Here is a 27,875-nt window from a genome sequence, read left to right as displayed (position 1 = left end):
TGGAGGCCAATAAAAACGCTGGTGAGTGTCCACACCTGATGACCAGCGCTGCATCACCAGCGCTGGTCTCGCTACACCGGAAGCAGACCCAGGTGTACAGCCAGCGCTGCAAACAGGGAGTTGCAGCGCTGGCTGAGCTTTTAAGTTAGACACCTGCTAAGTTGCAGCGCTGTAACCCCCTCACCAGCGCTGCAACTTGCAAGTGTAGACAAGGCCTTATTTAATCACTTGTTTCAAGAAAAGCACTTTGGCTTTGCCAGTAAGGTATAAAGATCCTGACTTTAAATGTGCACACATTTCTGGTACACGTTAACTGTGTCCGGCTGAAATAGGTCAGATTCACATACAATTAGGAAAAATAGGAAAAAGAGAAACCAAAGTAATTAAATTTGCATGTTTATTAATATCAAAGCATTTGAATTGGCATTAAGTTTTAAACTGAAACACACAGTATCCTAAGAGGGGATGATAACTGAAAAGGGGAATGGCCTTGTTAGCGAAAAACATACACCTTTTGACTACACAGAAATGTCTACCTGAATGTCCCAAGTTTGGCTCCTTATAAGCCACGGAGAGGTTTTGTGGATGAACTCTTCAACCTGAGAGTTTTAGCAGAAAAGCTCTTTTACAAAGCTTAATTAAAAGCAGGCTTATGTCAGGGCCCTCCCTCACTCTGGTTTTTATTTTGGCATTCTCTCCGTGTCAGAAGTCAAGTCTCAAAAGAGAAATGAAGTTCATTATTAAGTCAGAAGCATTTTTTCTCCTTCTTCATTCCAAGCCAACTAAACATGTTTTAGGTTTTGGTTTGGCATTGTGCACCTCCAAATGAGATTTTATTTTATATGCACCTAAGGGTGAAATGTAAGATGATAGTGATCACAAGTCTGAACTTTACCCCTACACAATAAATAATCTGCGAAAAGTACAGTGCAATCCCACTTACATGCAATGGATTTGATATTGGGAACCAAACATTCTCAACAGATGGTGCTCACTCTGGAAATATTTTACAGCCATAAGAAGTTCACCATAAATTCAGTGTCATCATCATGCAATATGGTAAATGTTTATGTAACCACATTATAAAAATGCATGGAACTGTACCACACAGATATGTAACAGAACCTTTCAGTTTGGAAAACTTTCTTCATTTGTAATTCCATATAGCACTAATGTTGATAGTTTAACATACTGATTACTAAGTGTTCCTATTTTTTGACGTTACTGAAATGTTATAGTTAATAGTTGCATCTCATTTAGTATCCTTACCCATCTCTCTTTTTTAATATTTCATACTGTGCTAGCATTTTTAATGGAATAACCCTATAGAACGCATTTAGCATCAGTAATACAGGAATCACAACAAACAAAAACAAAACTGAAAAGAAGGGAAAGAAGCATACAGATTCCTATAAACATACCAGGATTTTTTCCCTCCATTCTAAGCCTCTTAACTCATGCTTAACCTACTAGACATGGCCAGAAGGATCACATCTCCACTGCTGCCTGAAATACTAGTGTAGTCATTACAATCCACTGTGATTTCAATGGAACATCAAAGAAGCATCATCATACACAGATGCAGGAAAGGCAGACCAATAGTGAAGCAGCTAATCTCTTGAATTTATTACAGTTATCCTTGGCAGTATTATAATTGCACAATAGCTGCTTTAGACTTCAGTGTGCTCTGCTTGCAGCCATCAGAAGAAGCAGATTAAAAAGGATGATATTTGTAGTACTCATTTCCAAGCACAAAATGTGGTGGAGCTTTTCAGAAGGCCCCTGAATGTTCACCAGATGTGAAGCACATATGGCACTTGGATTCAAGAGAATAATGCGACAATGAAGTTTAATCTAATCAATTCAATATGTAATAGTAATTGCACAAAGATGACATGCAAGTGTTTTAAAAAAACAAAAAATATGTAAATTGTTTTATAGTTCTTCAGGCCAGAAAAGCAGGTCACCTGGTCATACATAAATTTGCACTTCCACCCTTCTTATAAAGTCCATCTGCATGAAATATATTACTCCCTCTGTGAGATAGCTATTTAAAATTATGTACCTCTTTTATAAAATATTGAATTCCTTCCTGATTATATACAACAAAACCTGTATTAAAGAAAGCCATCATCTACCCCAACAACTTTCATGCAAGTGGAACCCTTTCTCACTGCATATATTGATAACACTGAAGAAAAAGCAAGGCAACTTTAGCACTCACAAGGGATGCTTGACTAACAAATCTGGAGATTATAATTCTCCTTTGATTTACTGAACAAGTACAGCCTGGGAAGTAGCACTACAAGCTTTCCCACATGGCTCCACCTATCTGTCCCAAACAGGAAGTGAAAAGGTAGTTCGGTTTCCATGACCAATCTGTCCTTAGCATCTCTGCCAAAATTGCCAGCAGAATACAAGTAGCTTTTGTTATGTGGACAGCTGTCCAGTAGGAAACCCCCAATTTCACACAGGACACCAAACTATCTTTGGGTAGTGATATTTGTGGTCCAAATTTGATAGCCCTGTGTGGACTGAATTTGCATGGAGTTCAAGAGGGCTTTTGTCAGCTCAACAGCTACAAAGCTGGTTGAAATCTGAACCTGTGGCCCAGAAGCCAAAGGTTCAGTATCCCATTATTAATTTTTTCAGCTACCGAATCCCCAAAAATGCATGGCAGCAATCTGAGGTATAAATTCACAGGTGATGTGTATATTAAACCCTCTGCCAATTAAATCCAGACAGGTACACCATCAATACAATGGTAAATCTCTGCTCCTGATATAAGCAAAAGGGGAAACAAAAATAATAGGGTATCAACTTCCTTACCTACTTCAATCAGTGATGTTCACTTCAAAAATTAGCAACTTCCCGCCCCCTCCCCCCCTTAGGTGGTTGATGCCAAAGATGTAGTGAAAAGTAATGGATACCCTTTCAGGATAACAGCATCCTGGAGGAGCAATTCCAGCAGGGAAAGCTGCTTGCATGCATCACCTCCAGACCTGGACAGTGTGGCCGAGCAGACGGCTATATTCTGGAAGGCAAGAAACTAGAATTCTACCTGAGGGAGATCAAGGCCAGGAAAAGCAAGTGACTGCATGATACACAACTACAAGACTGAATAAAAACCCCAGAGTCTTGCTATAAAAAAAAAAGTGAACCAATGGGCCGCTCTTAAAAAAAATCTGTTCTTTTCCTGTGGAAAAACAGAAACTCACATCCTTCAAATCCGTAAATAAGACAGGCTCTTAATAAGACAAGCTGAAACAAGGTAGTATATTAGTAAGAGAATGGGAAAAGGCAAAGTGCTATTTACCACCATCATTTACCGAAGTTTTACTCCCATGGAATAAATCAAACATCAACCAGACACTTCTGGTGCATGGTAGTGTTTTATGAACTAACTCATCTATCTACTGTCACTACAACGAGATATTTTAACCATTCAGAAAATGACTTATCTATTTCTAACTTAGACTACTAATGATATAAACTAATTCTAAGGAAGGAAGATTATTACAGGAGTAATCAACAAGCTACCCTTTCACAAAAGCAGTTTGCGCAAGAGCCATGAGGAGATACTAAACTTTTGTTAACTCCATTGCACTCCAATCTGTGAGTATGAGGGTATATAACTCATGCCCCGTCTCTACTACGCTACATTGATGACATCTTCATCATCTGGACCCATGGGAAGGAGACTCTGGAAAAATTCCACCACGATTTCAACAGCTTCCACCCCACCATCAACCTCAGCCTGGACCAATCTACATGGGAGGTCCACTTTCTAGACACCACGGTGCAAATAAGGTGATGTTCACATTTAACACCACCGATATTACCGAAAAAACCTACCGACCGCTATGCCTTACCTTCATCTGCCTCCAGCTTCCATCCCTGGGAACAACATGATCCACTGTCTACAGCCAAGCACTTGAGTACAACCGCATCTGCTGCTAACCCCTCAGACAGAGACCAACACCTACAAATCTCCACCAAGCATTTCAAAATCAAACCCGCACAAGGAAAAAAGTAAACAGATCAACAGAGCCAGATGTTGTACCCAGAAAGACTTCCTACTGCTGAGACAAGACTCAGAAAAGAACCAACAGGACTCCACTGGCCATAACACATACAGTCCGCAGCTAAAAACCCGAGCCAACGCATTCATTCAGGAATCTACAACCCATTCCTGGACAATGATCCCACACTTCACAGCCTTGTGGTGCGGCCAGTCCTTTGCCCACAGACAACCTTGTCAACCTGAACATATTCTCACCAGTAACTGCACCACCGCACCATAGTAACTCTAGCTTCAGGAACCAATCCATGCAACAAACTCGATGCCAACTCTGCCCTCATATCTACACCCAGCACACCCATCACAGACCTAACCAGATCGCCACCATACCGGTCAATTCACGCTGCACGATCCACCAATGTAATATACGCCATCTATGACCAGCAATGCCCTTCTCTGATACATACGGCCAAACTGGACAGTTTCTAACGAGAAAGGATCGAATGGACACAAAATAGCATATTAGGGAATGGCAATATACAAAACCTGTAGAGAACACTTTACCCCTAGGCCACACTATGGAGACCTTAAGGTGGCATCCTGCAAGCAAAAAACTTCAGGACCAGACTTCACAGAAACTGTTGAGGCTTCAGTTTCATCTGCAATATTGACACCATCAGGCTCAGGATTTAAATGAGAGACTGTGAATGGCTTGCCAACCACAAAACCAGTTTCTCCCTCCCTTGGTTTTCACACCTCAACTGCTAGAACAGGGCCTCATCCTTCTTGATTGAACTAACCTCGTTATCTCTAGCTTGTTTGCTTGCATATATATACCTGCCCCTGGAAATTTCCACTACATGCATCTGACGAAGTGGGTATTCACCCACGAAAGCTCATGCTCCTAAACGTCTGTTAGTCTATAAGGCGCCACAGGATTCTTTGCTGCTTTTGAGGGTATATATGTCAGTCAACTATCTTCATGATTTCACAGATACAGCTACACAAATGAACTACTGTCAGGCTTCGTTAAAATATGTGAGTTTTATATCTCAGAGAGTCACTATAATTCCAGAGCCAACCTGGCTAATCATAATCTTCGGAACACTCACGGAAGCACACTGTACTAGTTTTAATGCACAAAATAAACTAAGGACAGTTCCTTTGGAGGTTACTTGCACAGAGGCAAACACCACAGTGAGAGAAAGTCAGACAGACCCACACAGAGGAAATCTGATTTTTTTTCTCTTTCAAATTTGTTTCATTTTGTAACAGACCAAAACATTCTTACTAAAGAACTGCAATAAAAGCTAACAAGCCAAATTCAAAAGCAGCTACAATGACCCAATAAAGTTAGGTGGAGAAAATATCAGTAAGGTAGCATCAGCCTAAATATTGGAGGTCATATCCACGCCTAGGCTAAGTCTTCCCCTTTGTGCCCTTCGGGGCAGTTATCAAGTAGCTTAGATCAGTCCTTACGTTGTTCTAAGTTGCACTGGGACCACACTGGCCCCCAGTCAGCCTTCGACACAGAGCCACCTTTGAGTGCTTAATGTAGTTCTCATGCATCTCAGGAGTAAGTCAGGCACAGGAGGGCTGCAGAGAGTCCTTTGCACAGCTCAGGAAAGTTCAGAGAGAAAGTCTGAATGCCTTATAGTGTTTGACTCACTATAACAAACGAAGTTGCACTGCTAACACAGGAAGCTGCAAGGACAGGAGAAGGAAGAAAGAACGAAAGAAAGAAAGCTCTCTCCATTTCCCCAGGAAGTTCAGAAATTTTCTACTTGGGTAAATCTAGGAATCAATCCATAACACTGCATGTTGTTTGGCTTGTTTTATGTATTAGTTATGTATATGTGTATATATTTCAATTATTTGTGTACTAGCAAGACACACATTTGTGTCTGGCCATCATTGTTTTCAGATTATTTAAATCCTCATAGGTTACTTCTCTCTGAGATCAAGGATTTTCTTTTGTTTAAGCAGTGAAGGGTCTGGTAATTTGTCATGGGGAACAGAAAGTAGAAGCGTGGCTCCCCCAGAGATAGGACCCTGGCCAACCAAATTTATTTTGAAACACTACTTGCCCTGTCTACACTAACTGTATTAAGCCTTGTTTAAAATCACATTAGCTAAAATGCATTAAAACAAGATCTCTTCTCCTAGTCTAGAGATGCCAAATCGAGGAATCCAACTTGACTGAATTTGCCCTCCACACACAAGCATAAGGGATGGATCTTTGGGAGGACTGTTTCAATGTTCAGAAAAAACAGTTCTGCAAAAATGGAAATCTGGCATAGTAGGACTGAAACCCAGCCATACTCTATTTATGCTACTTTTGCTTTCTGTGGACCATTTTTTTTTTCTTTTTCAGAGAACTCGTTCCACAGAAAGTATAGACCAGAGCACACCCATACACTGCCTTTCCAGTCCTCTTTAGGTGTGTCTTTGCTAGGAAAATAGGTGTGTTCTTAACCTGAGGTAACTAAAACACGGAAAATTCTAGTGAACTAAAGGCCCTCCTACAGCAGGCTGAGTTAAAAACTATGGGAAAGTGTAGGGTTTATCTTGACTTGCTAACTTGTGTGAAAATTACAAACTGTCTTGTCATCTCTAGGATTTTACCTCCAGTTAATTCAATACTGTGAAAAACTTTCTAAAATAATTGTTTGACAAAACAAACTCAAAATGAAAATTAGAACGGGTGTCTTCCTTTGGGCATTCTGTTACCAGGAGGCAAAAGGAACAACAGAGAATACTTTACAGATGTGTTTGTTTTTATGGGACCACAAAGACCACATCTAAAGACATCATTTCTTTTCCATATTATACATTTACAAGATGTAGTCGGCCAGGGTTTTGGAATCCATCACTTTGTTAGCTCTGAAATATGTCCAATTCCTTTTTCTGTACATTTGGTAAGCCAAAACACCTGGGGGGTGCATTGGACTCATTTTTCCTGTTTTCTGAAAAGTTTCTGTATTTTTGATCACTCACTATAACTTGTGGAATTCTTTAATTTTATACTAAGGAAAACTGTACCAAAGTTATTTAATAAAATTTACAATAATCTGTTTAAGAATGTAGGGATTGTGGATCAGATTCTCCCACCTTTACTCCTATTGAGTAATATTTTATTCATTAAATAGAGCCATCAGTGGGATTACTCACAGAGTAAGAGACTACTGACACTGAGGAAGAGTGGCAGAATCTGTGTCTCTGTGAGTAAATTAATCTATAAATTAATCTGCTTAGAATTTTTATGTACTTAGAAAACAACCGTTTTTAAAAGGTACATGGCAATTGGCTCCCTGTATCACTAATGTTCCAATATTCCTTACCCCTGTACTTCATACAATCACAGTACTTGGCATTTGATCCCTATTAGTGAAATATTTAATAGAAAGTTAACAGTTAATAATACATCTGGGAGCATAAGGGAAACAGAGTAAGAGTGATACGTGATTGATAGGCGTATATAGACATGTAACTCTCAATAGACATTCCCATGAAGCTGATGAATGTCTCCAACAAATCTTCAATGACTAATGTGCTTATAAAACTGAATCTTATATGGTACTACTAGAAAGCAAACCATACCAATTGCAATATGATTTTCTTATGTTATTCAAGGGAATATTGACAAGAAAAATCTGTTAAATGCTTATTCTTATTATAAAATAATGCATGTGTTCTTAACAGTTAGCTCCCCTAACAATCATTTATTTAATAAGACAGTAATATTTTAGAGCACGTGTTTTGTTTTGGTACACAGGAAATTCATTTAACAGCTCAAATTAGTACAGTCAGCATTCTTTTCCCAAGGCTTTTTACATTTTATTGCTGTAAACATTAGTTCATTTAACAAAGTTTTTTCTTCACCAGGTGTTCACTTTAAAGGCTTTGTATGAATTTTATTTGGCTGCACAATATTTCTTCTTTTAAAAGAGAGTCACAGCCAGAGTACTTTTCATTTTCTAGAGAGGACTACAAACAAGCTGCTGCTCCATGGGCATAAAAGGACCTCCTAACATCTCATTATGATTGTTCCAATGCTGCATAATGAAAGATATATTCAGCCTTTGTCAAGTAGTTTTAGAAACCCTTAAAACAGTTTTCTTTAACCCTTTTATCAATAGAAACAGCTGTACCTATGTTTGCACTAAATATGGAGGAGTTATAATTCCTACTCTTACTTTTTTTTTCTTCAAGTTCAAAAACCTAGCAAGAGAGAAAAACAAATTCTTCTAAAGGTGGGAAATTAATTCATACCTAATAAAAATTTTACTTATGGCTTAGATTTTCAAAAGTGACTAGTCATTTTGGGTGCCTCAATTTCTGGGTGTCCAACTTCAAATTCCTTGAATCAATGAATTTTTGATTTTCAAAAAGTGCTGAATATGCTCTCTGGTATGCAAAGCTGGGCACTCAAAAATAAAGGTATTTGAAATATGAAGTGAAAATTTAGGCCATTATCTCTATTACAGAAGCACTTAAGGAGTCACAATTAACTCAGGGCCCTGTTTTGCTGGATGCTGTATAAACACGTAGGATGAGAGAATTCTTGACCCAAAGAGTTTACAGTCTAAATTAACATAAGATACAACAGGTGTGTGCAATAAACAAGCGGCGGAAATCTATGACAGGAGATGAGAGGGGACAGGACTGTGTGGGGCTGTACACTGGCTACTTGCATAAACTGCCAAGCTATAAAAAATGATAGATATTAATGATACCAATAACATTGGAAATGCAATGGCAGAATGCAAAGATGGTTTAAATAGGTGTAACAAAACTATGCAAAATTCACAATATAAACCAATGTAAGAGTTATAGATATAAGAAGCTGAAGTAAGAACTTATAGTAAATGGCATGGAACATTAAGTATGTGATTGTTGTAAGGACTATTTTCTTTTCAGAAGCTATTGCCAAATTAAATTTGACAAACTTGTGTGTTTTTTATCTCTAATACTAAACTGAGTCAATATCAGTGCACATTATTTCTTAACCTGATTGCCCCAGTCTGCAGTTTAGCCAGCAACATGCCAAACTCCAGAAAAGGACCTTTATAATCAATATGACAGAATGTAATATTCCTGCACAGCAGATTCACTTCATATGCAGTTTCATGGTTGAAAAATTATTGATCTAATGGCTACTCTCCTCTTAAAATCAAGGTTAAATCTCACATAGCTGAGATATTAAAACTACAAAGTCGATTTTTCTGAAGTGTTTTTTAGAATGGCGATATTACTAATTAAGCTACATTTGATAAAACTTCATGGTGATTACAAGTGTAGAAGACATAGTGCATCAGTGACCCAAATAACAGATATCTAGACTGCTATGTTTAACCAGTATGTAAGTATTGACAATCAGGTACTTGACAATTGCAAGAATCTGAGATACTGAATTCTTTTAATCTCAGGAAACATATTTTATACTGGGTTTTTATAAATCCAAAGGTCAAGTGCAATACAAGATTATGGGTTTTTTGCCCTTTAGCGGGGATACAATATTTTTAAAGATACTTATTGGCAAACATTGCAGGCTATCAGAAAGGCAACTTGTCACACTGAACTTTTATTATATTATAATAAACTCATTACACTGATTCTCTACAGAATAATAATGAAAGGCAAATAAATTTAATCTGTCCTCAATGCATACGAGTGCTAAAAACTACCTTTTTTTTTTTTCACTCACTAACAGAGGAAGCATACTCAGTGTTACTTTTTTCTCATGTGTTAGCAGCAGCTTTGTATCCATAACTGACTAATGAGCTGCACAATGGGCCCTTAAGGATGTCAAGAATTCTTCACCCTAAATAGCGCTCCTGAACACTGTGCTCAGGCTTCAGATTCATATTCAGAGTGAATACTGTCACCCATGTGAATGATGAATACCACTTCCTTCAGGATGTGCTGTAATAGAGGTATGTAGGTCCCAATCTTATAGTAAGCTCCACGCAGGTGGAGTCCTATGTCCATGCAGCACAACAGGCAGAATCATGCCCTTAGTTTGCAAATTCCTTGGTACAGGGACAGTGTTTTCATGCATATGTGTGGGTGTGCTGCCTACACAAATAAATATTAACTATAATGTCACCTGTTTAAGTACTGAGCCAGCTAGACCCTGTTTCATCTTACGAGATGGGACAGAATCATAGCACTTGGTGGAATCACTGCATACTTCAAAGTTATTACCTTTAATATTAACTTATATTTGTTATTGAAACATAAGAAACTAAGAACAGCTGTACTAGGTTACACCAAATGTCCATGTAGCCCAATATCCTGTCTTCTTACAGTGGCCAATGCCAGGTGCTTCAGAGGGACTCTACAGAACAGACAATCATTAAGCGATCTATTCCCTGTCATCCACTCTCAACTTCTGGCAAAATGGAGGCTAAGTACACAGAATATGGTGTACAATGTATTTAAACACTAGCTATAATGTAAAATGTTCATCTGTATTACAGTTTTTTCCACTTCTTTTTCCTTAGCTTGCACTATGGCATTCACAGGAGAGAGAATGATGTCATTTTATTAACCTCATAACTTTCCTGTAGGAGAGGAATAAAAACATTGGAATGACCAGCTGGCAGTAAGTTTCTGTTTTCTCTTTTTCAAATATATATGCATAAAATTTTATTTTTTCAATAAGCTTAGCAGAACAAAAAGCTTTTCTCTGTTTTGGGCAGTTTAGCTCTAAATGTAATATTGTTGTAGTTTAACAGTTTTGTTATGTTGAATTTTACACTTCTTACCATGAGTTCATCCCAAAGCTATTATAACAGAAAAGAACAACCTCCTACTAAAGAGAGATCTCCCTTTAAAAAACAAAAAAATTGCAAAAACAGCTGTTTGTTTTCAGCATCTATGGTCTGCCATGTTTAAAAAAAATTCAGTAATCTCTTGCTAATAAAATGTTTCCTTCTGAAGAGTAAACACAAAAATATCAGTGATATATTGTAGAAAAAAGCTTTGCTTTTCCAATTCAAATTATTTTCCAAGCATAATATTTTTAAACATCATACATAATCTCTTTTCCAGCGTATGAGTCCATATATGGGGATACACTCATAGGTGAGAAAGATGGCAATTTAAATCCACTTCATTTACTAGATATATCTACATTATAAAATCTGCACTGGATTCTTTTGACTCAAGAGAAAGTGTGAAGAACAACTTTGTCATACAATGTCGGTAGATGCATTTAACCTGCTGTCAGACAGAAATTACAGCAGTAGGAGTAAAACTATTTTTGACTCAACAAAATTTATTTGTCAAGCCAATCTATATTAATTTGTGGTCAAATTACATATGCCCTTTTCTAAACTTTGTTCTAAATACAGCAGTGAAATGTTAAACGCTAATAGGGCTGTATTTTTTGCAGGAAAAAATAGATATTTTAAGCCGCCTAAATGTATTTATCCACCTATTATATTTTAGAACAAGTTTCTGCAACCCTTACTCATTGTGAATAATCCGTCCCTTAGAACAGTCTCATTGAAACAGATAGGACTACTCATGGAATATAGTGCTAGTCACTGTGAATAAGGGTGGCAGATTCTGGCCGTTAATACATACTTTAGAATCTTTTGGGCTAGATTGTGCCAGATGAACACAGTCCATAGTAAGGGGTAGTGTTTTGCTCTGCTGCCCCAGGGAGATCCCACAGAAAGAATTAATAGAATCAAAGAAATGTAGAGCTGAAAAGACATTGAGAAGTCAACAAGTCCAACCTCCTGGCCTGAGACAGGACCAAGTAAATCCTAGACCATCCCTGACAGATGGTTGTTCAACCTATTCTTAAAATCTTGCAATGATGGTAGGGTGACCAGATGTCCCAATTTTATAGGGACGGTCCCGATTTTTAGGTCTTTTTCTTATATAGGCTCCTATTACCCCCCACCCCCGTCCTGATTTTTCATACTTGCTGTCTGGTCACCCTAAATGATGGAGATTCCACAACCTCTCTTAGAAGCCTGTTCCAGAGTTTAAATACCCTTATAATTAAAAAGTTTGTCCTAATTTCTAACCTAAATGTCCCTTGCTGCAAATTAAGCCCATTACTCTTGTCCTGCCATCAGTGGACATGGAGAACAACTGATCACCAACCTCTTTATAACAGCCCTTAATGTATCTGAAGACTGTTATCGGGTTCCCACTCAGTCTTCTTTTCTCAAGACCTACCATACCCAGCTTTGCTTACTTTTCCTTACAAGTCACGTTTTCTAAACCTTTTATCATTTTTGTGACTCTCCTCTGGACTCTCTCCAATTTATCTACATCTTTCCTAAAGTGAAGCACCTGGAATTGCATGCAGTATTCCAACTGAGGTCTCAACGAGGCCAAGCAGACTGGGACAATTACTCCCCAGAACAATATTAGCCTTTTAAGTAACTACATCACATTATTGACTCATATTCAATTTGTGATCCACCATAGCTCCCCCCACACACATACTCTTTTCAGCAATAGTGCCACCTAGCCTGTTATTCCCATTTTGTAGCTGCACATTTGATTTTTATTTCTGAAGTGTAGTTTTTTGCACTTGCCTTTACTGATATCCATCTTCTTGATTTCAGATCAATTCTCCAATTTGTCAAAGTCATTTTGAATTCTAATCCTGTCCTCGCAGGTGCTTTCAACCCCTCATCTGAAAATTTTTTAAGCATATTCTCCACTCTATTATCCAAGACATTAATTGTGTGCTCATTCTGCCGTGTTCCAGACAGTGATAATTTGCAGAGGTCTTGTATGAGTTAAGCTATCCACTTTATACTACTTGCACCTAACTCCCTTAGACTCTTTTGAAAACCCCTGATGTATCCAAGCTAAGCAGGATATAGTCTGTTCACTGTACCAACTACTCTTAAAGTTTAGTGGTAGCATAGATAGAAATATAAATTACATATTGGCTAGAGTGTCACTTCCAACAAGAAATTGTAAGAAGTTGTCAGTGACAGTATGAATGTGAGGGAACAAATTAATATCACATTCTTCTAATCGTGGCTTTCCCTATTAAATCTCACCCACTCAATATGTAAATTACACAAACTTACACTCACATAAAAGGTATACAACTTACCATTTTAAGTCATCTCTGAATTTGACTGTCTTGGCTCCAGAAGCCCATTATTTATCATTATTATTTTAAAGCTTAATAGTGATCCTAACCAGTGACCTAAATCTATGCTGTCATCTTGCAATTTAGTATGCAAATGTTCCAATCCCAATTCAAAGTATTTTATATACCTTCATCTGTAATATTTAATTTTGTACCTAAATTATTATTAGATTAAAAACTACAAAAATAGTAACTGTGTAGTTTCCCATTCTTTTAAATAGCTTGAAATGTATGAAAAGCAAAAGTTCAGGAGGTAGCTTTTTAATACTATCATATAGCCCAAACAAAGTATGCAAAAATAAAATTGGGCAAAAATATTTAAAACTATGTAAAAGTTACATTGTTTATTTAGTATAAAGTTAAATAAGCTTATATAATGTTGTACCTGCAAAAGTAGCCTTTCAAAGGCTAAGAAGCTGTCCCATTTGGCATTCTGGGGGTGTTTTAAAGTCTGGATTGTGGCCAGCACAAGCTGTAGAAGTCCACAGTGGTTCCTGAGAGCTTTGGAATTGTTTTTGAAAAGCTTGATGTACGAACTGAGCTGTTCTGGGGTGACTCTACCTGTCAAAAGAAAAACAGAGCATATTACCAACATTTCATGATGGTGAATAATCATAAATAGCTGAACAAACCTTTTTAATGACAATCGATTATATTATGCGGTGCTTTGCATTCAGACAATAAGCTTCATGGCTATGGGTCTGCTCCTGGTTCCATTGCAGTCAACGGGAATTTTACCCTATGTGTTAACACTAGCAAGTTTGGACTGCATAGTTCTTTTCTACAGGAGTCAATTCATCCATGATTGAAGTGCAGTCATTTTAGATAACGCACTTAGCTGATATTTAACAACATACAGCAATGCTGAAGAGCAATTTAAGACACAAAGTGAAAAGTAACTTCTCTCATTCAAACATATGGGAAAATTTAAGTAAGCTACCAAAATCACTCCAATATCTCTCCCGGACACTGGGCTAACACTTTTACTCTTGGGAAAATTAAGGTGGGAATTTTAACAAGCACATGCAGAGGGCTCCTTAGTCTTACACCTTGTCCATAACACTGCACTGTCCAGCAGCACAGTGTCCCATGGCTAGGACAACATTTGGCTCAGTATTGACTCAGGCCTTGACTACACTGGCGCTTTACAGCGCTGCAACCTTCCCTCTCAGGGGTGTGAAAAAAACACCCCCCTGAGCGCTGCAAGATACAGCGCTGTAAAGCCTCAGTGTTATCATTGCCGCAGCGCTGAGAGCACGGCTCCCAGCACTGCAAGCTAATCCCCATGAGGAGGTGGAGTACGTGCGGCACTGGGAGAGCTCTCTCCATGCACTGGCACTGTGACCACACTCACACTTCAAAGCGCTGCTGTGGCAGTGCTCCCGCGGCAGCGCTTTGAAGTTTCGAGTGTAGCCAAGCCCTCAGAGGAAGAGTACAACTTACTAAATCACCAGTATCATTTCCTGAAACACATCACAGAAGAGAAACCTCCAAGCGATCTGACCTCTCTCAGCTTATGTGAGTTGAGGACATCACTGAACAAGACAGTATGATTTCATCCATTGTTCATATATACACATGCATTAGTACCCAGTAGACAATCATCTCCTTAATGTAAGAGAAGAATGTGGATATCCTTTACTGTATATTTTAAGAATTATCATATAGTTAATCCTGAAATAAATATTATTCTATAAAATATTAAAGTGTAAGCTATATCGCTTTGTAAACCTAAAAAAACCCACCACAATATTTTGCCCTGTGACCAGGTGTAAGCTGCACTATAGTACCTGATCGCCAGGGAACAAGGTGTGAAATCTAAGTTTCTCCTCTCCTTGTGCAAGTGCTCAAGGGGAGATCTATAAGATCTGACCTACTCTAAGAGCATTATCCCTTGCTGATAACAGGTATCATCAATGTGCACAGCTGAATCATTCTAAACATGGGTTAACTGCAACACATAGACCAGGATACACCATGCCTGTACCATTTCATGGCACATTATTAGCAATGAGTAATTTTCTTAGTGCAGACCAGGCCTAAGAGTGGTTTGGAAGATCAAATTGGGAGAATACTTGGTATAGTATTGGTATTATAGTAATAGTTAGTTAGGGCTCCAGACCCTGGACCATGGTAGTCAGCTGAAATGAAAGTAAGGCTTTTCTGTTATTAAGTATTATTTATGTTATCTTGATTTTTTTTTTTTTTTTTTTTATAATTTATAATCTTCCTTAAGGAAAGGACCCTGGTGATGGCAACTGTATCTTTTTTTTTCTTCCTGTTTGGCCTCTTCACCAGTTTATGGGACCCCTCATCTCTTTTCTTCTCTCTAATGCCTTGTTTACACTGCACAGTTTTGTCGGAAAAACAGTGGAGACAAAACAGTGGCAGCATACACACTACAATATTACTTTTGTTGGCAAAACTCTCCTGTTTTTCTGACAAAAAACCCCACCTAGACAAGAGGCAAAAATCTTTCAGCAACAAAGTTAAAGCGACAAAACGTCAATGTAGATGCCGCCATTTATGTCACCATCACTGGCTTCCCCCAGTATTCCACAATGCCCGTCGTGACCACTCTGCTCTCTATTTTGAACTTGGCTGTCCTTTATTCCAGCTACACAGGCACGTGCCCCTCCCCTTTCAAAGCTTTGGGAAGTTCAGACAGCTGAGCACATGGCAGCAACCAGCAAATCATTAACAGGGAATCCTGCTCTCGCAGGCACTAGGAACTCAGTGGCAAGTAGGCAGGGACTGCTTGTGTAGGTGTGTGCTTCCATCTGCTGTCTGAATTTAAAGAGACAGCATGCTAACATACTCCTCCTTCCCCAACACGCACTCCCCCGCCCCAATACTCATCCCCCAGATTTCAGTTGAAAAGCACCTGGCAATATAGTAGGAGGCCTATGGAACAAGAAGATTAAGAAACCTGCATCATGTGACACTGAACCTGCCCCATGAGGCACTGCAAACCCTTCCCAAAGCTCCCTGTGTCCAGTTGCACAGCGGGATAGCTACCCACAGTGCACTGCCCTCTGTGTCGATGCAAGAGCTGCTAATGTGGATGTATTCTGCCAATACAAGGAGCATAATGTAGACAGTGTTTTAATTAAAGCGGTTGCTGTATGTCAGCATAACTTCTGTTGACAAAACTCTGTAGTGCAGACAAGGCCTCAGATTTCATCACAAAGACACAATCTTGAAAGGGCTTTCTTTTAATCCCAGTGATTCTAAGCGGCAAGCACTGGAGATACAGCTCTCCAAATGTATCTTTAAAATATGGAAAGCCATTAAAACAAAAAAATACAAACTCTTTATAGGAAACTTAACTCAAAACATCAAAGCAAAAAGTCAGCAAATTAACACATTACTCATGCTGACGAGGCTTTAGTGGGATGAAGAGCTGACAAAAGAGTTCTACAGTTAGTTCACATAGCCTAAAACAGCAACCTCAGCCATGTGTGTTTTTAGAATAAACACTGGAACTTTTAGTTGTGTTTTATTTCTTTTAAAGCTTTGTCAGGCAGATGTAGATGGTGATTGGAAAATGTCACCCCATGATGCTTTGCAACACACTTGTGATAAAGAATACATTTTTACCTTTAGCAGTCATGATATATAATAGCTCATTCAAAATCTCATAACTTGCTACAATTGAGAAAACATGAAGCTGCAAGTCCCTCTCTCCTCCCCCACAATACAGTCAACTATGGGGATCATCAAGACCTCTGATTTCAAGTCAGAAAAAATAATTTAATCTCATTCTATTATTAATACTATTCTTTATACAAATGAATCCAGATGCCTTATTGGGTCTGTTCCTTTGCGATCCATTCAGCAATTTTTAATATACAATATCTCTGTTAGCACTAGAACAGTAAAAAAGGAAAGTTCCACAGCACGTGAAGTCAAAGGGTGAAATCATGGGCCCATTAAGTCAATGGCAAGAATTCCACTGAATTCAATGGAGCCAGGGTTTCACCTGTAATATTTACAATTTCCATACATTTTTCTGTATATCTGCCTAAAGTGTGTGTACCCCCCTCTGACGACCCCCTCTTCCCCCTCTGCTTCCATTTCTGCTCCTTTTTTTCCAAACTCAGCTCCAGAACCCTGGACTTACGCAGAACCTCGCTGCTTTTTGGACACAGGCGTCTGACCACAAAGAACAAATTGCAGGATCAGGACCTATATTAGGCTAGCAAAGTAGCTGTCTAATTCTAAAGTCCTCCTATATAACGGAAGTAGAGTCCATACTGTATTTCTAAGGGATACAAATAAGTTAAGAATATCCTTTCTTGCACAAAAGTTAAAAACTAAGTAGAAATTAGGAAGTGAACTTTGACAAGGAATACAGCAGGAGGCAACCATTTATTTATGTTTGTAAAACAAACAAGCACTCATCTCAGACTCAGGCCGCCGCTGTATTCAGATATTTATTATGAAAATTAATAGACCAGATTAAATCCTACTCCAGCAATAATTACACAAACATGCCCTAGTAAACATGGTAATAAACGAAAACGTCTCTGCGGAAGGCAAAATAACAAAGACAATACCTCCAAACCTCAGCCCACCCACTTCCCAAATGCCTGGGAAGAAAAAAAGGGGTTTTGCAATATGTCTGAAATGTTAACAGATCCAAGCTCTGGAAGAATGAGGACAGTAAATTCCAGTCTGAGGACCCCTCTCAAAGAACATCGTAACAGCAATTTTGTTGTTTGGAGTGAAGGAGAATCAGCTCAAGAGCCTCTGATGATCTCAACTTTGGCTGTATGTCCAAAGAACATAATCTATTTCCCACAAAACTGGGCCCCAAAACTTTTAGGACCATGCAGGCTAAAAGCAACACTTGAATTCCATCTGGAAATTACTGGGCATCAAATGAAGATCCCAAAACTACAAGTTATACAAGCCTCGTAGACAAACAATAACTTATGTTGAAATAATTTATTTTTTCCTTTATCAGAGTTGTGTTCAAATAACTTTATAACAGCTCTGAAAACACAACAGGTGCAAGAAAACACATTAAAGATAAAAATATTAAATGCACAAATAATGACCTACATTAGCTTGAGGTGGAGTGAAAAGGGGGAAGTGATTTGTCTTCCAGAAACAAACCCTTGCACAATTTTTTAAAAAGCATAATCTTAAACATATTTGGGCAAAAACTCTTAGGCTATACAAATAAAGTAATGACAATGTTGGAGGCTTAGTCTAAAGTTTATGGTGAAGAAAAACTAGTGGAAGAGTAGCAGATGATTCAGGGAACTCATAATGGAACAGAAAGACTTTCACTTCAAAGTTAATGGTTTGAGTCCAGTTCAGCTTAACAACAATGAAAGTTGTAACTTCTTAGCTGTTCTGTGAATAGTCTGTGTGAAGTTAGTTAATGTATTCTAGAAATATTACCAGGTCTCTACAGAGGTAACTCAGTTTATCAACCTTCCATCAATTAAACAAAATATAACTTAACACCGCCTGCTCACTTTAAAAAACCCTCCTACTCTATATTACTGCTTAAAGATCGATCAAAAACTTGACCAAAAATACCCAAGCCGTTCTTATATTGCCCACAAACTCTGGCTCTTCTCTGGAGTCTACTCCATCCATGGCTGTAGAAGTACACTCTGATGTCCTTAAGAATACTTTCCTGCTGAGGAAAATCTCTCTCTTTCCCCATAACAGTAATGCTCCGTTGGATACAGGAACACAGGAAGGGAGACAATTCCTCAGATAACATGTTCCCATACCAAATGGAGGATTAGAACTAGAACCCCCAAGTTCCCTCACAACTTAGCAGGAATCCAGTACAGAAAATGGAGCACTGATGTTCTGTGCTCAGAATGCCTTATTCAATCTGCACTGACTGACATTCTGAATCCTTTTCAGGGGTTGCCCTTAAAGTGCAATGCAGCAATTTAGCTTTAACGTTACACACACATGGCCCAGTGGCAAGGTCTCCATGGAAAAGGCAGAGTCACAAGTTCTGTCCCATCAAAAGAAGCACTGTATACCACAACTGTCATCCAAAATGTCTAGACACAGCAATGGGCCCAACAGCGACAGAGCCTATGGGACACAGTTGACCTCAGCTGGTGTAACAGATCTCAGTGTGATTCCTAGAAGAAGGCAGGCATATCAAAAAACATCACCACAACAGGCATCTATTCTGGCATCTCAGCAGAAACACCATGAAGTGACAGGGCAGAGAGACTGTGCTACTCTCTCTTTCCATTCAGATGAGTGTCTACAGAGTTTGCAGATTCATTTCTAGTAGAACAAAGAACTGTTCTACTTTGAGCTTGGCTAATTCTTGCTCTGTGATCTCAGTTGCAAGTTATCTTCCTTCACTGGGCTTCTGTTTCCTTACTTGTAACATGAAGTTAGTAGCTTAGCTATCCCACATGGATTTTGTATAGCTTAAGAACATAAGAATGGTTAAGAAAGATGCTGAGAATGGGAGACACGGGACGGCTCACTTGATGATTACCTGTTCTATTCATTCTCTCTGGGGCATCTGGCATTGCCACTGTTGAAAGACAGGATACTGGACTAGACGGATCTTTGGTCTGACCCAGTATGGTCAGTTTTATGTTCTTATGCATTTAGTGGGTAAGCTGAGGGGCATTTTCATCAAGCAGCTGAGGGGCACTTGGGGAAAGCAGATATTTATGTACTGGCACAAAGAAGGGTGGCTGGCACTTCTAAAGGGAGATAGGTCTCAGCTTACCTCTGGTGCAGCTCGTTTGCCTCCCCAAATGAATTAAATCTCATGCCAGACAATCATATGACTAAACCAGTCTTCTGTTGCGGGAGGGCGGTCAGATAGAAAAAAAGAGTGATTGCAGTGTGAAGCTGCAGGAAGTCCCCTGCACTGGTCCCTGAGGAAGGGAACTGTGGCTAGGTAGAAAGATACTGCTGGAAGTTTTGTTCTCCTTCTGTGAGGAAGCAAAAAAGGCAGAGCAGACTTTGTATCTTCTTTAACAACTTACAGAACAGTTAAACATGGTACCTCTGGGAGGAGGGGCTGTGCCCATTTTAAGACTAAGGTGGATGATCTTCTGGAGCTTATTTTGAACTTTACATAAATAAAACTAGACCCTAAAAAAGGCTGTTATTAGACTTGTGAAAAAGTCTTTTTTTCCCCCAAGTGTGAAAGTCAGTGGTAGCCCCCCTTAACAGCTTACAAGCAGCCAGTAGGGAGAAGCAGAAGCCTCACGGACACAGTACCCTGAACTTTTGAACTGTCTCCTCTTATCAGTTTTGAGGCAGTTGAAGCTGGTTCTTAGCTGTTTTTTGCTGAGCAGATTGCAGAAGTGCAGGGTTTGTTAACCACCAATCAAATGCTAGCACGACCGAAGCCTGTGTGTGAGTGTGTATAAAAGATTCTTGATTTTCATACTGAGTAGAGTTTTTTGTACCAAGATACAAGGCTCTCCTTTCTTCTGTAGAATAAAGCATCTTCTCCTTATCCCTGTCAGGCTGTTATTGGCTCTCAGCTAGGCAGACCCGATATTTTGGTAACACAAGGAACCAAGATGGGGAAATGAAGCATAATATTAAACATATTTGGGCCCCTGGCCACAAGGAGGCATTCAGAAGGAGACTGTCCTCTTACATGTATATAAATAAAATTATATACTTTCCTCTGCATGTGCTTTTTAATCACGGTTTTAGAAGCAACTGAAGTGGAGAAGCCAGAGTTGCAAAATTTAAAGTGAAAGTAAGTACTACTTATGTCTATAAAATGACTGGAAATCTACAACCTTGCTTAGCTGAGCCATCACCGAGCTTGTTTTGAGTGAAAGGGTGGATCTTGGCTGTGGGCAGAGCCTGGAAAAGTACCAATACATCTTATTCCTGCGCTGACCCCTGAAACCCAGAGGTGGGTACAAGCCCCTGATACCCAGACAGCAGCAGGAAAGCCAGGTGCCATGGGTTCCAAAGAGGATGGATCTAGACTATTCTCAGTGGTACAAGATGACAGAACAACGAGTAATGGTCTCAAGTTGCAGTGGGGGAGGTTTAGGCTGGATATTAGGAAAACCTTTTTCACTAGGAGGGTGGTGAAGGACTGGAATAGATTATGTAGGGAGGTGGTGGAATCTCCTTCCTTAGAGGTTTTTAGGGTCAGGCTTGACAAAGCCCTGGCTGGGATGATTTAGTTGGGGATTGGTCCTGCTTTGAGCAGGGGTTGGACTAGATGACCTCCTGAGGTCCCTTCCAACCATGATATTCTATGATTCTATGACCTCTAGGAAATGAACTGACTGAAAAAATATATGCCCAGAGGATTTCAGTTGGCTTTTTAAAATGTACACATCCTCATTTAGCATTAAGTCATGTGTTTTCAGACATTCTTGAGTGCTTCATCATGTTCTTGGCAAGTTGTTCCAAAGACAAGCATGTCATCGTAATAGGTCAGTACATTATTCACAGGATTGATTATCTGTCTGATAATGTTTTGGACAATTTATACAGCTGAGTATACTTAAAGGATCACCAGGAGCATGGTGCAAATCAATATGAGTGAAAATCATGATGGTATGGATTAGGGCAGGGGACGGCAACCTATGGCACACATGCCAAAGGTGGCACAAGAGCCCATTTTTGATGGCATGTGGCGGCAGGCTGAGCCGCCCCCCAGCTCACCGTCACTCTGGGGTTTCTGCTGCCAGCTCCTGCCAGCTGGGGTCCCACCGCCAGTCCCACTCAACAGGAGCCAGCGGCCAAAACCGCAGAGTGGGGGCGGGCTGAGCTGCTCAGTCATTGCTCTGGGATTCCTGCTGTTGGTCCCTTGCCAGACAGGGTCCACGCTGACGGCCCCACTCAACGCCCGCTGCCAGCCTGGGTGAAGGAACCCCAGGCTGGCAGCGGGTTGAGACCCCGGCTGGCACGAGCCGGAGACCAGAACCCCAGAGTGGCAGTGAGCTAACCCACTCAGCCCGCCACTGCTCTGGGGTTCCGGCTGCTGGCCCCTTGCCAGCCGGGGTCCCCATCGCTGCCCCACTCATCTTGCGTCCGGTTGGAGTTCTAGCGCAGACCCCCTGCCAGACACGGTCCAGGCTTCCAGCTCTGCTCAGCCCTACCAGCAGCCAGCTCCACTCACCTCAGCTGCCCATCTGGGGTTCCAGCCACTGACCTTCTGCCAGCCGGTTAACAATTGATCACTGAGAAGCCTGTGTGCAGCTTAAAGTATCCAAATACGTGCCAGACATTGGAAAACTCAGCAAGGAAAAGCAAGGGCAAGGATCACACTAAACTGATAAGATCTGCTTTTAATTTAATTTTAAATAAAGCTTCTGAAACATTTTTTACTTTACATATAACAGTAGTTTGGCTATGTAATATATAGACTTATAGAGAGACCTTCTAAAAAACATTAAAATGTATTTCTGATACACTAAGCCTTAAATTAGAATGTATAAATGAAGACTTGACACACCACTTCTGAAAGGTTGCTGACTTCTGGATTAAGAGTATAGTTTGTGTTGCTATAACACTTTTTGAAGTAGGGTCTTGATTCCAATTCCATTAAAAATGTAGTGTGCAGGTCCATCCAGATTCAGTGTCATACGATGGTCCACTTTAAATGTTACATTTGGAGAATGCATGACCACACAAATGTGCATTGCATCTTCGTTTTGTGCTTTGAAGACATCTACAGCTTTAGAACTCCACGGGGTAGATCTTTTTAATAATGTCTTGCTTTTGTATTTTTCTTGTTCCTTTCAGATAGTTCTCTCATTCTCTTCTGTGTTCTGGGCTACAGATGTGTCTGTCTTACCTTTATGTAAATAAATCTGGAAGTCCTTTATTTTCCCCCCAAGTTATGAAATATGGTGAGGTACTTTACTAGGAGACTTAATACCAACATCCATAGTGTTTTGGTCAACAAAGTTATTTGCCACCTTTTTTATTATGCATAAGGAAAAACCTGACAAAGCTATCAGTATTTCCACATAGGAAGTCATTTGGTGATGTAGAATATAGGTTTTGCAGCTGATCCTCCCTTTGTCACTTATTTTGAACAAGCCCAGCATGGGGCGCAACTCTCAGCAGAACATGTTAAATCTTTGTCTTTGAAACTAGTCTGGTTTTGTTCTGCAGATAAAGATGATGCATTGTCTAAATCAGATTTACAGTTGACCCAGATTATCAGTGGCTCCATGCTTGTGTCTATTAATTGCATATTTGTTTTGGGGCATAGCCTTTCATTGTGGTAGGCTGTTAACACAAAGGCAGCAGCTTCTTCTTCAGACTTTAGGTCAGTCCCTACATAGTGAATTTTTCTGAAAACTGCATTTTCTCTGTGTCTCCTATGTGAAAATCAGAAGTTTGAAAATTTGTGATGACATGACTGTCAGTTGGCTTCTTGCTGTGCCACACTGACCCAAGATGCTCTCTCTCTGCTAGGCACTGTACACTGCAGACCAGCAGAGACAGCCATTTACCCAGAAGGCTTAAAACCAGACTAGACAATGAATAGATAAAGAGTAGTACAGTGGTTCTCAAACTTTTGCACTGGTGACCCCTTTCACATAGCAAGCCTCTGAGTGTCATCCCCTTTATAAATTAAAAACACATTTTTATATATCTAGCACCATTATAAATGCTGTAGGAAAAGCAGGGTTTGAGGTGGCGGCTGACAGCTCGTGACCCCCCATGTAATAACCTCACGACCCCCTGAGGGATCCCGAACCCCAGTTTTAGAATACCTGGAGTAGCAGATGGGATGGAACATATCAAAAGCAGATGTCAGAGAAGCGATGGTGAGAATGCATCTACATTTTGTTTTGGTTTTTTGTTGTGTTGTTTTTAAACAGGTGTTATTTACAAATAGTCCTTGAAAACAGGGCTAGCATTTGTGGCCCCTCAGAAAAACATTTCTTTCCACAAATGTCACAGGTTCACTCTCATGTGAAGGGCCTAACAAATTCATGGCCATGAAAAATGCATCACAGACCGTGAAATCTGGTCTTTTGTGTACTTTTACCTTCTACAACACCAATTTCACAGAGGAGACCAGAATTTCTCAAATTGGGGGTCCTGACCCAAAAGGAAGTTGGGGGGGATCATAAGGTTATTTTTGGGGGGGGGGGGCGGATTGTGGTACAGCCATCCTTACTTCTGCACAGCTGCCCTCAGAACTGGGGGGCTGAAGAGTGGCGCTGCTGACTGAGGGCCCAGCTCTATAGGCAGCAGCGCAGAAGAAAAGGTGGCAATACCATACCATGCCATCCTTACTTCAGCTGGCAGCAGCTCTGCCTTCAGAGCTGGGCTCCCAGCTGCCCAGCCTCCACTCTCCAGCTGCGCAGCTCTGAAGGCAGTGCAGCTAGCGCCAAAGTAAGGGTAACAATACACAGCCCCCTTACAATAATCTTGGAACCCCCCACAACAACTTTTTGGGTCAGGATCCCTACAATTACTGTTTTTAAAATCCTATGACCGTGAAATTGAACATAATGAACTGCGAATTTGGTAGGACCATAACTCCTGTGGGATAGTCCCCTTTGTGAACATATGGTTAAGCACAATTATGGCAATATTGTCTGACTTCTGACTAGCAGTTGTCTTCCTTTTGCTGCATACGTACATTTAACAAACATCGGGAAGCAGAACAGGCCACCATTTCTTGGGCACATAAGGCAAATATTTCCAGTCCTCTATCATGTTGCAAAAGTGCCACAGGAGCCATTTGTTTCTTCAAGTATGTATTAATAGTCACCTACATATAGATCACACTATTTATTGTACAACTCATCTAGAGCATGGAATCTAGCCAAACCAAATTTGCACAGCCCTCATAGGGTTAACATCTATCTATCATAGTGCTTTGTAAATCTAAAGACATAGTTTCTGTTTTATAAAGTTACATGTTGGTGCAAAATTTTTAGTGAATCTTTTCTATATTGAGTATGTTTGATTGCTCTGTATCTTCTTGCAGGTTATTTATCTTATGTAGCTTTAGTACTATGCTTTTAAGATCAGTGAACTATTCTCTCTCTTATCATTGGTGTTGTCAGTGGCTATGTAGCATCCAACATTTTCATGTCACTGATGCCACAATTGAGCTGCCTCCACTCATGCGGAGGTATTTGTTTCAGTGAGTTGTCCTTCTTCGCTGTACAGTGAGATTTTTCTTCTGGTGAGAAAATTTAAAATAAAAATTACTACAAAGATGTAATGGACTTTTCTTGATCCAGTGAATAAAAGAAGCATCCATGTGTATTTATAATGATACTGTGCCACTTTCAGTGGAGACCAAAGAGTGGCAATGCACCCATTTCCTTTTCGTAGGGCACAGTGGTATCCTCAGTATTGTCAGTTGGCTTTGATGCATCTATAGGTAGAGTACAGTTTATTTCTATATAACAGGAACACTGACTTAGTTTTATGCCTACTATTGGTTAGTGGATAATCAGTAAACACTGATGGAGGTATTTTTGGACACATCTTGCCTGTCTTTTATCTCAAGATACATGCCTAAAATGGCCTCAATACGTTATATGACAACCAGGGTCAGAAGTCTCTTGCAGATATTGTAACGTATTACCCTCTCCTAAACATTAGAAAGTGTTATCCTAATTATAATGGGTTGAAACTATGCATTTCTGATAATCTAGAACCAAAACTTTCATTATTTTTAAGCAGTCTAAGATGCTATTTTTGTCAGTTTTTCATATCACAAAATCATGATCTTCCCGTTTTTAAAGCCAATCCAAGCTTCAAAGGAATTACATGATAATAATTATGATATGTGACAGACAATGCAAGTTTAGTTTAAACCCTTGGACTTCCTGAAGCTAAAATGTGATGGATATGTATCAGTGCATTAATGTTTACCATAACTGATCATAGGAAAACAGTTACAAATTATGTAAAGTAAAAGCAAATTAATAAAGAGCTAATACAATTTTATTTTATTAACTGACAGACTTCTGGCCTTAAAGTCTATGAGTCTCTGATGAAGTTGATATTCACTATCTGCAATTTTACAATAACATAATAAAATTGGATTTAATTGTAGTATTCTTACAAGATCAACATACTTCTGTTTTCTTTTAAACTTTTAGAATTATCTTTAAGCTGTAATAACAACCAGACATATAAAGAGACCTGCTCATGAATTCAAATTAAGTGTTTTGAGTTTTCTGTCTACAACAAAAATTGAGATTAAATATATAAGAGCTTTATCCAAAAACTCCACACTCACAAAGAGGCTATTGTCAGCAAACTCCCTTGTTAAAAGGAATAACAGTAAGGTTAGCCAAATAGTACTGTTTCCATGTGCCAACTGTAATTTAATCAAAGATAACATACTACCAGCATATTGCTGTTTCACATCACTGCACTGGATTCCAATAATGTCTCACTTCCATCTGCTAACGGTTTTACAGCAATAAAGTGCAAAGTAAGTGAGCTATGAGGCACACGTATGATATGCGTTACAATTTTATTAGGGCTTGAACTGTTTGTTACCCGTCTTATACCACTGAGATTATATATGCTCTAAGGTTATTCACTGAGTAAAGATAGGACTAAAATAGTTTATTAGAAACCCTGAAGTACAGTTTAGCCTTTGAGCTCTGCAAAAGACATGAAGCAGAACAATAAATTTTATAGGCTATAGTATGCACTTCTTGCAATACAAGCAAAGAACTGGAATTTTATTGTAAACTGAATTTTTTTATCTTATTTTCTTATAAATTATAATAGACCTTACTATCTCCTCCTACAAGGTAAACAAACATAGTTAAGCAACTATTAAATGTACTTAGAAAATAAATCGTTATTCAGCTGTTACATAAGATGAAGAAAAAAGTGTGGAAGTAGAGCAAGAACTGACAGGGATTTGAAGGGGATTTCAATGGAAACAGTCTCTTTTGTGAGCAAGAGTCAGGCTAGCTGTAACCCTAATAACACAAGACTTGTAGAAACGAGGATTGTATGAGGTGAGAGAAAAAGAACTGTGTAAAAAGTTGTTGCGACCTTGTGTAGATAGATATTGAAAGTAGACTAGAGTCTAAATAAATGTGAAAATAAGACATCAGAATGACCTATGTATAAACAAAATGCAGCTGTTGCTCATTATTGTATGTAAGAATTGCTGTAATTGTTTACCTGGAGAGAGACCTGTATAGCTCTCTCCCTCCATGCAATTGCTAGAGATAATAAAGTATCTGATCTGCTGCACCCTACCAAAAAGTGAGAACTATGTTTTTCTCCAACAAAAGGCAACCCCAATATTTACCTACTACAGAAATATCATCCTAAAATATCAGGGGCCAAATTCTGCTCTCACCTATGCTTCTTCAACAACATTTAGCCTATGAAGATTTATAAAGCTTTTAATGTTCAAGACACATACTTTTCTGAGCAGGCTGAATTCATTCAGTCTTTGGTTCATTATCACATCTTCTAAAATGTTCCTGCTAAGCTGCACTGGTTAACATAATTCCATTCAATTATGAATAAATTGTCCCTTTAGCTATTTCAGCCTTCCTGTTAAATAGGGCAAATTTTCTTTAACAGCCTCATCTCTGTAGTTAATATTTTTTTTTAAATTGCTGAGAACATTTCCAGAACTATTTCCACTACCTCCCATATGACCTAGATCTGTTGCCCCATTAACAAAACACAGTGGCTGTAATGCTCCCTGAGGTATCCAGAGTTGTGAGGCACCTCACAACCACCTGCCCTTAGCATGAAGGA

General features: G+C 39.3%; 1 protein-coding gene across 2 annotated transcripts in view; it reads right to left on the bottom strand.

Moving 5' to 3' along the window:
* Positions 1-27,875, bottom strand: part of SCFD2 (sec1 family domain containing 2) — a 340,493-nt gene that overhangs the window by 212,328 nt on the left and 100,290 nt on the right. For both annotated transcript variants that reach the window (XM_032773224.2, XM_075066446.1), the window contains exon 4: positions 13,543-13,718. In XM_032773224.2, coding sequence (XP_032629115.1) covers positions 13,543-13,718 — 176 coding nt within the window. The remainder of the gene's footprint in view (positions 1-13,542; positions 13,719-27,875) is intronic.

Source organism: Chelonoidis abingdonii, chromosome 5, assembly GCF_003597395.2.
Source record: "Chelonoidis abingdonii isolate Lonesome George chromosome 5, CheloAbing_2.0, whole genome shotgun sequence".
NCBI lineage: Eukaryota > Metazoa > Chordata > Testudines > Testudinidae > Chelonoidis > Chelonoidis abingdonii.
This window is presented reverse-complemented; position numbering and strand designations above follow the sequence as displayed.